This window comes from Rhinichthys klamathensis, unplaced genomic scaffold, assembly GCF_029890125.1.
Source record: "Rhinichthys klamathensis goyatoka isolate OS25496 unplaced genomic scaffold, OSU_Roscu_1.1 h1tg000169l_1, whole genome shotgun sequence".
NCBI classification, from domain to species: domain Eukaryota; kingdom Metazoa; phylum Chordata; class Actinopteri; order Cypriniformes; family Leuciscidae; genus Rhinichthys; species Rhinichthys klamathensis.
The window spans coordinates 160,172-174,733 of NW_026606700.1; the positions used below are offsets into that span (position 1 = coordinate 160,172).

General features: G+C 36.3%; 2 protein-coding genes across 2 annotated transcripts; one reads left to right on the forward strand and one right to left on the reverse strand.

The window, feature by feature from the left end:
- Positions 1-297: 297 nt before the first annotated feature.
- dimt1l (DIM1 dimethyladenosine transferase 1-like (S. cerevisiae)) lies at positions 298-4,590 on the reverse strand. The gene is made up of 12 exons (XM_056259563.1): positions 4,397-4,590; positions 3,825-3,898; positions 3,616-3,702; positions 3,436-3,497; positions 3,255-3,348; positions 2,427-2,476; positions 1,998-2,121; positions 1,711-1,803; positions 1,568-1,632; positions 1,399-1,462; positions 874-980; positions 298-771 (listed from the first exon to the last, which is right to left on the reverse strand). Exons 1-12 carry the CDS (start codon positions 4,452-4,454, stop codon positions 729-731), a joined length of 921 nt encoding a protein of 306 aa, XP_056115538.1. The 5' UTR covers positions 4,455-4,590; the 3' UTR covers positions 298-728.
- A 357-nt stretch (positions 4,591-4,947) lies between these two features.
- Positions 4,948-14,416, forward strand: pola2 (polymerase (DNA directed), alpha 2). Its single transcript, XM_056259556.1, has 18 exons — positions 4,948-5,098; positions 6,069-6,193; positions 6,312-6,397; positions 6,494-6,551; positions 6,791-6,900; positions 7,119-7,312; positions 11,084-11,172; positions 11,293-11,445; positions 11,578-11,640; positions 11,739-11,793; positions 11,875-11,999; positions 12,195-12,233; positions 12,325-12,398; positions 12,489-12,597; positions 13,058-13,164; positions 13,805-13,861; positions 13,993-14,119; positions 14,221-14,416. The coding sequence occupies exons 1-18, from the start codon at positions 5,017-5,019 to the stop codon at positions 14,371-14,373; spliced, it is 1,806 nt and encodes a 601-aa protein (XP_056115531.1). The 5' UTR covers positions 4,948-5,016; the 3' UTR covers positions 14,374-14,416.
- The last annotated feature ends 146 nt before the right edge of the window (positions 14,417-14,562 follow it).

Here is a 14,562-nt window from a genome sequence, read left to right on the forward strand (position 1 = left end):
CTATTACATAATTAACTAACATTAACTGTAGGTAGAATGTTAATAAAGATTTATCGGTAACACCTTGACAAGAAGTTTCAACTTATGAATAATACTTTCACACCATTTATTAATTACAATTTTTATACAAGTTAATTTATCATAAACAAACTTGAATTAGCAATTAGTAATTATAAATTAACATTAACCTAAAAATGCTGTAAAAATAGCTGCTCTTTGTTAGTTGATAACAATGAGTTCATGACACTTAATACATTATCTAATGTTAACCAACTGAACTTTATTGTGAAGCAGTTTATTTCTCAATTTGACAGTTCAGTATTGAGCAGTAGTGGGCAGGATAGCGTTTTGTGTGTATACTGCTGAGATTGATGGGGATGAAGACCAATATTCTTTACAACAGCATCAGTTGTATCAAAAGTAAACTGGTGTACTCACAACTGAAGAGTGCATATTAAATGAAAGCTGTAAGAAGCCATTACATATGTCCTCTTCAAAGCTGAGAGGAATAAAACTAAAGTTTTACCTCAGAAAGAAGTCCGGAAATATTTCATCATTCAGCAAAGGCACAAAACATTGCCAGCCTGAGAGATTAAGTGTCCCACTGCATGTCCATTGAAAAGAAATGCCATTCATTTCTTCACATGGATGAAAGCATTAACCAGAATACGAGAAGACTGTGACATCACTTCCTGTCAACCTAGTAGCTGTTCACTGTTCCTTAAGTCTTAGGAGAAGTGTATCCCGGCAGAGTTGAAGGCATGAAGAAGCCTAACATAAAATATGGATGCAGAAAAGATGCTTAATGAAACGCCCTCCCAAAAAACAAACATTTAAAAGCCTTTTTCATTGAGTGAAGTATGTCATACTCACACCATGAAATCATCAATATCCATGGAACGTGCCCTCTTTTCATTAAACTTCGACTCTTGAAGGATGCTATCAATTTTCTGAGTTATGTTGAAATCCTGTTGTACTTCCTGTAGTACAATTTGGAAATGTATTTTAATATAATTGTGTATCACGTCAAGTATAAAGTGTCTAAAACCTTGTTCAGACTGTCAGTCCAAATCCGATTTTTGTGCATATCCATTTCAAGCTAGCTACATATGTGGTTTGAATTCCTATTCAAATCCCATTTCTGGGAATCCGTTTCTGCCAACCGTTCTCGATTTTGCAAAGCTTTTTTTTTGTTGCTTTTGTCACTTTCTCACGCCACATAAAACGTATAAACACATCAGACGTTGTTGCAGAAACACATGGTCATATCATACAAATCAGATCCGAACAGATAGGATACAAAGTGTAGACAGTCAATCATTTAGATCAGATTCCAATTGGATACACAAATAATCGGATTTCGACTGACTGTGGACTTAGTCAAAGTGAAGCACTCACTATATTGTTCACAGAACAGTGGATTCTGTAGTTCTTCTCTAATAATTGCTCAACTGCAGAAGACCTGCGTTGAAAACACAAAAACATCAATCCATTATCAAGACTCGCCAGCTTCTTGAACTTATTACTATTTAAAACTCAACAAAAACACAATTTAGTGACGTCTTACTTGAAAGCAGCACTGAGCGTTTTGTTCTTTCGGACAAATGCAATTCTGACAAGACCATCCCATTCCTTTAAATGTGGGGAAAAAAACTGTTATATTATTTCCAATAACTGCACAGACAGTATACATTTTAATTATACACTTACCTGGAAGTTGACAGGTGGCGGAGGATTTTTGGGCTCTATCCTCACCACGCTGGACTCTACTTTTGGAGGTGGTCTGAAATTGTTCTTTCCCACCTTTATAAGCATAACATTTCAGTATCTCTACATATAACAGTTACAAACTATGCATTCCACACACTTGAGGATTTATCCATTCTCAAGCAGCAGTCATAACTTGTTTTTACATATTTTCATATGCATAAGAACAGTAAATAAATGAATACAGACACCAATAGCAGTCAATTAATGAATGTTGGGACTCTCCAAACCTTCATGAGATGGTCCACGCGGGATAGGAGCTGTGTGTTGATGGACAGTCGGCAGTATAGCTTGTCTCCAGGTTTAGCCACCAAACGCATGGCAAATTCCCTCTGAAACATCAGCACGGCACATCTACAGACAGAATAGATACAAAACTTATCACTATTACTGGCATGGCAATAAACTCATCCTCATCTGGCTCTGATCATGTTTACATCATTTATGTTCCATTGTAATGCAGTGTGTTTTAACTGGTTTGTAAAGTCATAGGGAGTACAAGGGGAGAAGACAAGCCACTACTAGCACAAAAACGTAAATTGTCGAAATCTTAACACTCAATATGACAGCAGTAGGAATTAAAGTCCCATCGTTTGTTTTCTCTATACTGCACTTACATTTAATGAATCAGACAAAAAACAGTTTATCAAATTTCTTACCTAAAAAATGGCCTGTGAAGTAACAGCTTGAACACGAAAGGTGATGATATCTAGAAGGAAAAAAAACAAAATCTCGATTAGATGATTAGCTGTGATTGGGTAACACTTTACAGTAAGGTTCAATTTGTTAACATTAGTTAAAGGTACACTATGTAACTTTTATGTTCAAAACTAACTAAATTTAAATAAGTCAATACAATATCAATCATTCTTCCAAAAAGTGTTTATATTTTAGACCTGTCAGGATGGTTTTAAAGGGAAATTGCTCAGGGTATGGTGTGGGAGTAGCATAGGTTAGTTGTCATAAAAAACGCCAAACAGAGGAGAGTCTGCTGGCAAAGAAAGACCGAGACAGAGCGTGTAATAAAATGAGAATCAACATTGACTTGGCTTTTCAGAAATTGTAAGAACTGAGGGATTTGAAAAGCAAAAGTGATGTGGAGATGGCGTTTTTATTACTAAACAGGTGAGTAAGGTATTTTATTGAACAGATCAATTAAATTGCCATATGCATATAGCTTTCTAACAGAGTTTATTGTAAAGCATTATCTGTTGTGAAGGGTCATTTCATTATGGTTGTTGTAGAGATGTGCTAGAATTTTTTTTTTTAATTTTTATAACTGCTAGAGGGCCAAAAGTTACATAGTGTACCTTAAACTACATTAACATGAAATAAAAATGAAAAATACTTCTAAAGCATTTATTAATCTCAGTTAATGTTAATTTCAACATTTAGAAATACATTATTAACATCAAAAGTTGTATCTGCTAATATTATTTAATGAGCTAACATGTCAGCAACCAAAGAGAAAAATCTCTGAGCAATACCTGATAAGGCAAGTTAGCCACGCACACGTCAAAAAAGGGGAGCTCCGTCTTTAGGACGTCCCCTATGAGGATCTGAAGCTTGTTCTGCATTGGACTGATCGAGAAAACAGATTTTACAATCAAACAGATGTTGAAGTTGTTGCTGGAGTATTGAAAATGATAGCAATGAATCTGTATTTACGTGCACTGGACTCTTTTCTGAAGCTCAGCAACAAGCCTGGTATCCAACTCACATGCAACCACCTTTGAATTATAGTAAATTAAGTAATTAAGTTTTGTTTGGGGGGGAAATAAAAATAATTTTAAAAAAAATCATCACTACTTAAACTCTAGCAATAAACATTCAGTGTAACTTATTTACTTTCTTGGCTTTCTCCAAGAGTTTGACAGTCATGTTACCAGTTCCAGGACCAACTTCCAAAATCACATCTGTTGGTCGTAATGCTGCCTGGAAAGATATTTTTGTATTAAATCAATACAACGATTATAGTGTGCCGTGACAATGTGGTCAAGCAAACAGAAAGCTCATTCAGAAATTTGCCAGAAAAAGTCACATTCCACATTACTGACCTTCTCTATGATGGCATTGACAATCAAAGGGTTTTTCAAAATATGCTGACCAATACCAGTATTGAACATAATTCCTGAAACACATGAAGAAACAGAGAGTTTTTGCGTATATTATTTATGGGTGGACTCTAACAAATTGTATAGATGTGTTAAAACATAATCCCATAAAAGTTTTTTTTTGTTTTGTTTTTTGAAAAATTAAATAAAATTGTGACAGTATTGTCTTTACAATAAAGCACATAAATTATATGTGTGTGAGATATATATATAGTGCGATATATATATTATGAATATACTCATAACATCAAAAGTCAAATGTATTTTACGCGTTATACAGTGATGAGACTGTGGATGAAAATGTGCTTAACTGTCAAGAAAGTAATGTCACAATGTTCTATGGTCAGAAAAATAAGCTTCATTTCAATTATGTGACCTGGACGTGTTGTTGACAGGTTTCTAAAGGCTCTCCCTTAATCCAAATTAGATTTATAACATGTTTACCTTTCACTACAGATCTAGACTTCATTAAATCGTCAGACAGCATGAGTACAAAACATCTCAACGAAACCTACCTTGACTCTTCACCTCCTGATGTTTTCGAGATTTTTTCTCGGTTTTAACCTTCGGCATTTTGATAAGTAATGGCTGAGATTCCAAAGAGTGAAATTTACTGTACAAATATGAGTATACGTTCAGGGTATTATAAACACGTGTAGCACCAACAGGCTTTGGTTCCTTTCAGCTGATCGGATGGAAATTCATGTAACAGTCTCGAGCTCCCTCTGGCGTCTTGGAGGGCGCGTGGGAAAACCGGAAGTGACCCTTCAGTGCTGTTTTGCTGGTACTTTTTCGCGGCAATCCAAACGTGATGCTAAGACTGTTGAGAGGAATATGACAGCTGATTTTTGACGTTAATATAGAAGGTAAACTTTCATATTATTGTATTATCCGTGTTGAAGGTACATTTCTTAATTCGAGCTCTATGTTCAGCTGAATAAAATTGTATTTAGAAAGCAAAATAAGTTATTGTATTTAGCGCCAGTCCAGTGAGAATCTAAAATTTCGTTCTGTTACAATTGCGATTAATGAAATGTGTGAATCGGGACGCGTACATCTTATTGAAGGCGTTTCTCTTTTTTTTTGGTTTACAGATTTTTTTTATATTTGAACATCAGCGGAAACAACAACAACAATGGCATCAGTCACTGCAGAGGACATCAAGTCTGAACTGGACACTTTCAACGTAGCCTTCAACAATGACACTGTGGACAAAAGTAAACGTCAAGTTTCTTATTTTTTGGTTTTTGTATATAAAATTAACATGTTAGCATGACATAATGCTCTAAAAATTAGTATGTGCCGTATTGTGAAAATATAAATGTGTGGAAAAAAACAGTAATATTGTGAAATATGATTACAATTTAATATTATGGGTTTCTATTTTAATATACTTCAAAAATATAATTTATTTCTGTGATGCAATGTTGAATTTTCATCAGTCAATACTCCAGTCTTCAGTGTCACATGATCCTTCAGAAATCATTCTAATATGTTGATTTATTATCAATGTTGGAAACAGTTGTGCTGCTTTATTTTATTTTATTTTTAATATCTGTGATACATTTTTTCAGGATTCATTGAAGAATAAAAAGTATCAAAATAGAAATCTTTTCTAACAATATAAATCTTTACTATCACTTTTTATCAATTTAACACATCCTTGCTAAATAAAAGTATTAATTTCTTAAAAATAAAAAACTGACCCCAAACTTTTGAACGGTAGTGAACATTGTTACCAAAGATTTCCATTTGAAATAAATGCTGTTCTTTTTCTTAACTTTTTATTCATCAAAGAATCCTGAAAAAAGTATCACGTTATAAAAAGATATTAAGCAGCGCACAACTGTTTCCAACATTGATAATAAATCCGCATATTAGAAGGATTCCTGAAGTATCATGTGACACTGAAGACTTGCGTAATGGTTGATTAAAATTCAGCTTTGTATCACAGAAATAAATAGGCTATTTCAAAGTATATTCAAATAGAAAACCATTATTTTAAATAGTAACAATATTACCATATTTTCCGTATTTTTGATCAAATAAAAGCAGGCTGGGTTAGCATAAGAGACTTCTTTCAAAAACATTAAAAATGGTAATGTTTCCAAACTTTTGACCGGTATATATATATATATATACACACACCTTACAGTGATCATATGCTGTAATTATTCTTTCTTGTAGTGTTGGAGCAGTGTTTGTGTCACAGGCTGAAAGGGGATGAGATTGTATTCGAGTGGATTGCTTTCAGCACCTCTAAAAACCAGCTGCTGCTCACTCTTGATAACCTGGACCAGTTTGAACATGAAGTTAGTACAAGGCCATTATAAACGCATACTGCTGCATGTCTCTTGTTCATATGCCTTAATAAATAAGATACCCAATGTTTCCCTGGTTGATTTGCATACTGTTTATGTACTCTTTCAGATACTGAACAAGAAGAAAAAGTCAAAAGGCTCATCAAAGGGAAGCCAGCTTAACAAGACTAGAGACATCAACTCTATCCAGGAACTGTATCCTTTTAGCTCAAACCATCACTAGTTTTAATTTGACATCATTTCAGTTGGTCCCTAAATGTTCACAGTGGTCTTCTTAACAGAATCTCACAGAATTCGAGCAGAAGAGGAAGAGGAGAACCTGTTGGATTCCTATTCAACACCTGCCAAGGTGAGAAAAATGGGATACAGATTAATGGGGGAGACTTACTGGAACAGATAGAAATGCATTATTGGTTCCCAATGAGAAAGTATTGTATAGCTCAGCTCTTAAAATTAAATCAGTCTTAACCCAACTTTTATTTGAACTGCTGTAATTTGCAATATATTGAAATGTGCTTTCTTTGTAACTGGATTGCTAAGAAATTGCAAATGTAATGTATAACTGTCTTCATCTCTGTGTTACCACAGGGCTCTCAGAAGAGAGCATTGACCACCCCAGAACATCCTCAGTCCAAGAGAGGTGTGGCCCGACTCGCCAGTCCCAGTCTAATGCTGTCACCTGCCAGCTTCTCACCAAGGTAACCAATTCACCAAACTTTTACTTAGATAGCTTTAAATATATGAGGTCTTTATAAGGCAAACAAACCATTAACAAAATCACCAAGCCAACCAAAAGTTTGATCTCCCAGTAAGTACCCTAAAGACAACATAGAATAATTACCATGACATGTCTTTTCACTTCAAGATGATACATTACATTTAATCTAATATAAAATTGCTTTATTTGTTTGTGTAGTGCAACACCTTCTCAAAAATATGGCATGCGTGGGGGACGAGGAGAGGTGGTTTCGTCGTTTGGGACAGTGCAGGGTCCTCGCTGGACGGGAAAAGGACAGACCAGTGTGAGGGTGGAAATGCTGGGAGGAGGAGACAATTCACTCATCAGCAGCTACAAATACATGTTCCAGAGACTGAGAGACGTGCGGGACGGTGAGTCCATGTTCTCATTGCTGCCGTCAGCTAGGGATGGAACGATTACCGGTTTCACGATAAACCACGATTAAATGTCCTCGCGGTTAGTATTATCGTTTAAAATTACCAGCATTTCTGTAGTACTGGTAGTCAAGTCAAGATAGCGCTTTTTACAATACAGATTGTTTCAAAGCACCTTTACAGTGAAGCAGCTACAGGTAGCACAGAGTACTGGATATATTCGGCACCCGCTGACAGGCGGCTGCTTTCAGTCGTCTCCGTGTTTATCTAAGCGCAGGGATCCAGACTAACTGACAACAACAAGACTATTTAAATATGAATCCTGGATGTTCTGCGCATCTCTGTGTGAAAGGTGCAGATGCGCGGTTTCAATTACCACACACACAGACACACTGAAGCACGCGTGACGTTCGCTGTGTTATCAGCCTCTTCCACCTCACTATATGAGGACATGAATGCATGCTAACTAACTTCATCTCCAGAGCCGCTCTGGGTCTGATTCACTTCATGAGCATTTTACCGTTTCATTTGAGAAAAAACTATCATATCATACACCCACAGAGGTCTTCACAGCAACCCGTCAAAATAAAGGTTTGGTTTAACTTGAAGAAATTGACAGAAATATATTGGGCTACTGTTGTACTGTAGATTTAGCTATGTCTCAATGTAATAATAATACTAACACTAATTATAATTATTATTATTACTAGGTGTGTGTAGAGGGTTGCTTATGTTTTACTTGATCTTTTTTTATAAACAGTTTACTTTTAAACAGTATGTACCCTTCAAATGTTTATATGTATTATTTACTTATAATGATTACCATCATAAATAATAAACTCATTGAATTTAATATTTTTTTCAATAAAATAGTTAAATAGTTCCAACATATTTTGCTGTGGTACCGAAATTGGTACCGAGAACCGTAAAATTTTAATGGTATTGGTACCGACTACTGGTATTTTGGTATCGTGACAACCCTAGTAGAGAGAGCACTATGAATTATTCTTCACGCGCACAGTAACTGAAATTTACAACTGTTAAAAGAAAAGGCTCAAACTGTTGCATAGATATGATCTAAGCATCAATATCTCTTCCCCTTGTTTTTTTTTTTACTTTTTAATGCGAAGTGCTGCGTGCTGTGACTTCATGTTGCTTCAAGCGCATCATTCTGCGCACGGGATGCACATAAGCGCTTTGCCGCTCTGTATTCGAGCCTTTCATATTAGGCCTATAATACTTTTGCACATTGAAAGATTAAGATTATTAATAATCTTTCTTGTTCTGTCCTATCTATCAAATGTTGTTGCCTCATGAAAGAGCTGTGCTATACATTTAAAATAAATGAATTTTTTTTTTTTATAGTATATGTAGGCTAAATGTATTTATTTGTTTTTCATCAATGTATTTTATAATAATACAAAGTCAAAAGTCAAAGAGCAATTTGGAAATTTTCACTAAAATAACATTTGCTGCTGAATTATCCACTAACCTCATTTATAATAGCATTTTAATGAAACGAGAGCGCGTTCGCGGTGATAGAAGAGATGTGTGCTGTGTTATAATAAATGCGTTGCTATTGACGACGGTCATATAATTTAATGTTCATGGTTTAAAAAAGTGCATAGAGCTGCTAATTTTATTTATTGTTTGTTGATTTCCTTCCAAATATATAAATTGTTGAAATGTTTTCAGTGTGCATATCTTTTCTTTTTGAACATTTTCATCTCTTTTTAACAAAACCGTGATAATATTGATAATCGTGATAATTTTGGTCACTATAATCGTGATATGATATTTTCATACCGATACATCCCTACCGTCAGCACTGACTCAAACCTTCATACAAAACTTTGTTCTTTCCAAGATATGCATTGTCATGATTGTATGATTGTTTTACATGACAATTGCTGAAACACTTCAACCTACAAGTCAGGAATTTTTTTTGTGTGTGTGTGTGTTGTTGCATGACATACAAATGGTCATTTTATGTTTAAGCATTTTTTTTACTTTCTAACTGTTCTGTAACCTAACTGTTTTTTAATCCCTCAATGGCTGCACAGATTTTTATATATATATACACTCACCGGCCACTTTGTTAGGTACACCTGTCCAACTGCTCGTTAACACTTAATTTCTAAGCAGCCAATCACATGGCGGCAACTCAGTGCATTTAGGCATGTAGACATGTTTAAGACAATCTCCTGCAGTTCAAACCGAGCATCAGTATGGGGATGAAAGTTGATTTGAGTGACTTTGAACGTGGCATGATTGTTGGTGCCAGAAGGGCTGGTCTGAGTATTTCAGAAACTGCTAATCTACTGGGATTTTCACGCACAACCATCTCTAGGGTTTACAGAGAATGGTCCGAAAAATAAAAAACATCCAGTGAGCGGCAGTTCTGTGGGCGGAAATGCCTTGTTGATGCCAGAGGTCAGAGGAGAATGGCCAGACTGGTTCGAGCTGATAGAAGGGCAACAGTGACTGAAATAACCACTCGTTACAACCGAGGTATGCAGCAAAGCATTTGTGAAGCCACAACACGCACAACCTTGAGGCGGATGGGCTACAACAGCAGAAGACTCCACCGGGTACCACTCATCTCCACTACAAATAGGAAAAAGAGGCTACAATTTGCAAGAGCTCACCAAAATTGAACAGTTGAAGACTGGAAAAATGTTGCCTGGTCTGATGAGTCTCGATTTCTGTTGAGACATTCAGATGATAGAGTCAGAATTTGGCGTAAACAGAATGAGAACATGGAACCATCATGCCTTGTTACCACTGTGCAGGCTGGTGGTGGTGGTGTAATGGTGTGGGGGATGTTTTCCTGGCACACTTTAGGCCCCTTAGTGCCAATTGGGCATCGTTTAAATGCCACGGCCTACCTGAGCATTGTTTCTGACCATGTCCATCCCTTTATGGCCACCATGTACCCATCCTCTGATGGCTACTTCCACCATGTCACAAAGCTCTAATCATTTCAAATTGGTTTCTTGAACATGACAATGAGTTCACTGTACTAAAATGGCCTCCACAGTCACCAGATCTCAACCCAATAGAGCATCTTTGGGATGTGGTGGAACGGGAGATTCGCATCATGGATGTGCAGCCGACAAATCTGCGGCAACTGTGTGATGCCATCATGTCAATATGGACCAAACTCCCTGAGGAATGCTTCCAGCACCTTGTTGAATCTATGCCACGAAGAATTGAGGCAGTTCTGAAGGCAAAAGGGGGTCCAACCCGTTACTAGCATGGGGTACCTAATAAAGTGGCCGGTGAGTGTGTATATATATATATATATATATATATATATATGTATATGTATATATATATATATATATATATATATATAAATATATATATATATGTGTGTGTGTGTGTGTGTGTGTACTGTATATATGGTTGTGAATACTGATGTTAACTAGTACTGCTATTATCTTTTCTTACATTGGATTGATTATATACATATAAATTGTTATTTTATCTATTTGGTTATCGTATAAAATTATATTAATACTAAGCAATACAATTTTTAACATTAATTTTACTTATCGTATTATTGCATCTAGTGAGGAAACTGCAAGTGAAATTTCGTTGAATGGGTGCAATGACAGTTGTATGCATACAATGACAATTAAGAAATTAAATTCATTTTATATGTTTACAAATTGTATGTATGTTGTAATTGTATGTATATTACATGATACGTACAGACAGTCTCTTTATATATTCTTATACATTTATTTATGTTCTTGTCTGTAGTTCTGACTGAAAAGATTGAAGAGCTTGGAGAGGAATTGCGGAGTCATTTTAACATAGAGGAATTCTCTCCAGTTTCATTGCCAGTTCAGGTAAAAGCACATATATCATCATAATGGCTCAATAATTCAGTTTTATCAAAGTGATAAAAAAAAAAGAACGTATTTATGGCATGGTTTTGCATGTCTGCGTATTCATGATCTCACTCTCAGGATAGCATCACAGTACTGGGGCAGGTGTGTTGTGACAGTAACGGGAAGCTCAATTCCCAGTCTGTGCTGCTGGAGGCCGGACAGGAACAGGGAGGCAGACAGGTGCCTGTGGATCTGTCTGAGCTCAAAGAGTTCTCACTCTTCCCTGGACAGGTGAGATATACACCTATGCACATACTGCTTTTTTCCTCTTTTTTTTTATGTTTGTTTTTAACGTATTGCTATGTAATATTCGATTACTAATCTTTTTTTTGGGGGGGCATACATTCTACATTTGTTTTGTAGGTTGTTGTCATGGATGGGATGAACACCTCTGGGGAGAAGTTTGTAGCTACCAAACTATACGAGGTATCTCACTAATACCCTTTTTAGGTCAGACTTGTTTAGGTTAAGTTTACAATTTGTTTTATGAATTATATTTATTCAGTGATTTGTTTGTCCACTAGGGTATTCCCCTGCCTTTTTACTGCCCTTCTGAAGTGAAACAGGAAATGGATGAAGGTAAGATTGGTGAAAATGTATTAAGAACATTCCTGATGAGATCATGGCTCACATTAAACCCTTCAATACACACTTTTTCAGTGTCTGAGCCTGTGATGATTATGATGGCTTGTGGACCGTACACCCCCTCTGAAAGTCTGACCTATGACCCTCTGATTGACCTCATTACTATCATCAATAAAGATCATCCTGATGTGTGCATTCTGGTGGGTACAGCGTTGTGCCCATTTCTGTGGTGTTTAGGTCCAACAACCAGCTTGTTGTGATAAAACCTAATTTATCTTTGCAGTATGACTGCTTTTCTGGACATTTAAACAAAATATGTTTAAATGTCAAAAAAGACATTTAAAAGAAAAACTGTGACATTTTGGCTAGTAATTAACTATTTATTTATCTCATAGTTTGGGCCATTTGTTGATTCCAAACATGAGCAGATTGAGGTAAACCAGATTTCGTATGCATTTGAAATTCCTGTATTAACAATTTTTCGTCATGGCCACAAATTTAAACACTTTCTGCCTTTTTTAACAGAAAAACCAGGTAACAGAAACATTTCAGTCCATCTTCAAGAGATGTGTGGACAGCATAGTGGAAGGAACCAAAGGGTGTGTGTCTATATATATTTTTTCACAGCTTTATAGAAAGTGCTCACCAATGTATGATTGTGTTTTCAACGCTTGCATTTTTTACTATAGGTCGGGATGCAGGTTGGTGTTTGTGCCATCTCAGAGGGATGTCAATCATCATTACATTTATCCTCAGCCACCCTTCAACCTGACCAACCTCAGCAAAGATGATACAGCGGTGAGATGATTAGCTAAATTCTCTGTTTATTTGAATGTATATGCCTCTCTTTCTTCAGAGAAGAAACACTAGCAAAGATTTTTAGGACAATAATCTGAGCACATATATTGCAAGTGAATGGCTGCTTCTCCATTGATGCTTGAAAAACCACACACTGCGATCGTGACTGACTCATCCACTGCGGTCATATAATGTCCAGTGTTCCTCTACCATTGTTTTGGGAGGACGGCTAAGTCCTTAAAACTTAGTTTGTGTTTTTCTGAAGAAAGAAAGTAATACTTTAGGTATGACATGAGGGTGAGTAAATGAGAGAATTTACATTTTTTAGGTGATCTGTCACTTTAATTAGCAAGACATGATTTTATTAAGTTATATTCTATTATTTGTATATTATCTTATACTGAATAAGTTAAACTATTTCTATTACTTCTCTTGTTCAATACTAATTTTTCGGCATTAGCGAGTGACCTTGGCGAGTGACCCCTGCACGCTCCTCATTGGTAATGTGACTTTTGGCCTGACATCTACAGACATTCTGTTCCATATGGGCGCTGAAGAGATCAGCAGGTAATACCACTGAACCAACTGGTAATTATAGCGTGAACACAGCCTACAACTGACATGTACATTTACACTGTGACTACTTTATGCCGAGTTCATACTAAACGATTTTAGGCCTGATTTTCGCTCGCCAACAGGTTTTGGGAGGTCGCACAACAAATGCCCGAAAACACAGGCAAATTGTTGCTCGTTCACGTGAGTGACAATCACCCAGTGTGAATTATCAAAGACGTGATCTGAGAGAATTGCCGACAAGTCGCCTACGCCCGTGACATTTGGCATGCTAAATATCTGGAGCTGTCGGCGATTCAAATAATCTGTTAATAACTCCTGCATAATCTTGTTTTTTTTTCTTTTTGCTCCAGATCAGCGCACAGACAATTTGGATCGCAAGCTTCTTGCAGGCTATCATTTTTAATAACAATTTCAGTCTCGTAGTCATGCAGTGTGAAAAGAACAGTGACCCGACTACTTTTAAAATCGTGCAGTGTGAACTCGGCATTAGCACAAGAGTAAATGAACTTTTGTATAAAGTGTACTGTTTTCTGATTCATTATGTCATTGACGTTCATTGAATTTGAAAATAAATACTCCTTCAGAGGAATGAGTGCGCAGAAGCACTGATTTGTCATTACCGTTTTTGCAGTGGCACTGGCACAGAGCGTTTCTCACGGATCATGAAACACATGTTGACCCAGAGAAGGTTTGTAGAACATCTCTCATCTTTAAATGAAATGACCTCGGTCTTGGGTAGCAGTAAAATGTTTGTCTTTACCCTTCTTTGCTGCTACAGTGATATCCAGTTTTAAATCTTTAGTTGATTTGTTCTTTTAGCTACTATCCTCTATATCCTCCTGCGGAGGAAGTTAACATGGATTATGAGAAGTTTCAACAATTCAGCCAAATGAACCTCACACCTGATATTCTTATCGTTCCTTCTGAACTTCGGTATTTCATCAAGGTAAATCAGTCATATTTCAGAAAAGTTTATTTATATACCATGTAAAAGAAAAAGTGTTTTATTTCAATTCGGACTGAAACAAATTTGCCATTATTTCCCAGGATGTTATTGGCTGTGTATGTGTCAATCCTGGCCGTCTCACTAAAGGACAGGTGGGCGGGACTTATGGACGTTTACTCGTTCAGCCGAACCCTGTGCTGGTGGATGGGAAGAGAGTGAGCCCATGTATAGCAGGACAGGTGGTGAAAATATGATACAATATACATTTTCTACTGCTTGAACTTTATTAAATCATGTCTGTATGTTTTGTCTGTATTAAATCTTTCCACTTAAAGTGGATGGAAAATAAAATGCTTTGTAAAAGGCTTTTTTGTCCAGTGAATGTCTAGTTACTATGTTAAAAAAAAAAAAAACACAGTGTCAACATAAAATCAAAACTAATC

Coding starts and splice junctions, on each gene's coding strand:
- dimt1l (XM_056259563.1), bottom strand. CDS start 4,454: ATGCCGAAGGTTAAAACCGAGAAAAAATCTCGAAAACATCAGGAGGTG. Junction 3,703..3,824: donor TCAATGCCATCATAGAGAAG/GTCAGTAATGTG, acceptor ATATCTTTCCAG/GCAGCATTACGACCAACAGA. Junction 2,122..2,426: donor CTTCACAGGCCATTTTTTAG/GTAAGAAATTTG, acceptor TTCTGTCTGTAG/ATGTGCCGTGCTGATGTTTC.
- pola2 (XM_056259556.1), top strand. CDS start 5,017: ATGGCATCAGTCACTGCAGAGGACATCAAGTCTGAACTGGACACTTTC. Junction 11,641..11,738: donor TAGCTACCAAACTATACGAG/GTATCTCACTAA, acceptor TTTGTCCACTAG/GGTATTCCCCTGCCTTTTTA. Junction 13,165..13,804: donor GGCGCTGAAGAGATCAGCAG/GTAATACCACTG, acceptor CCGTTTTTGCAG/TGGCACTGGCACAGAGCGTT.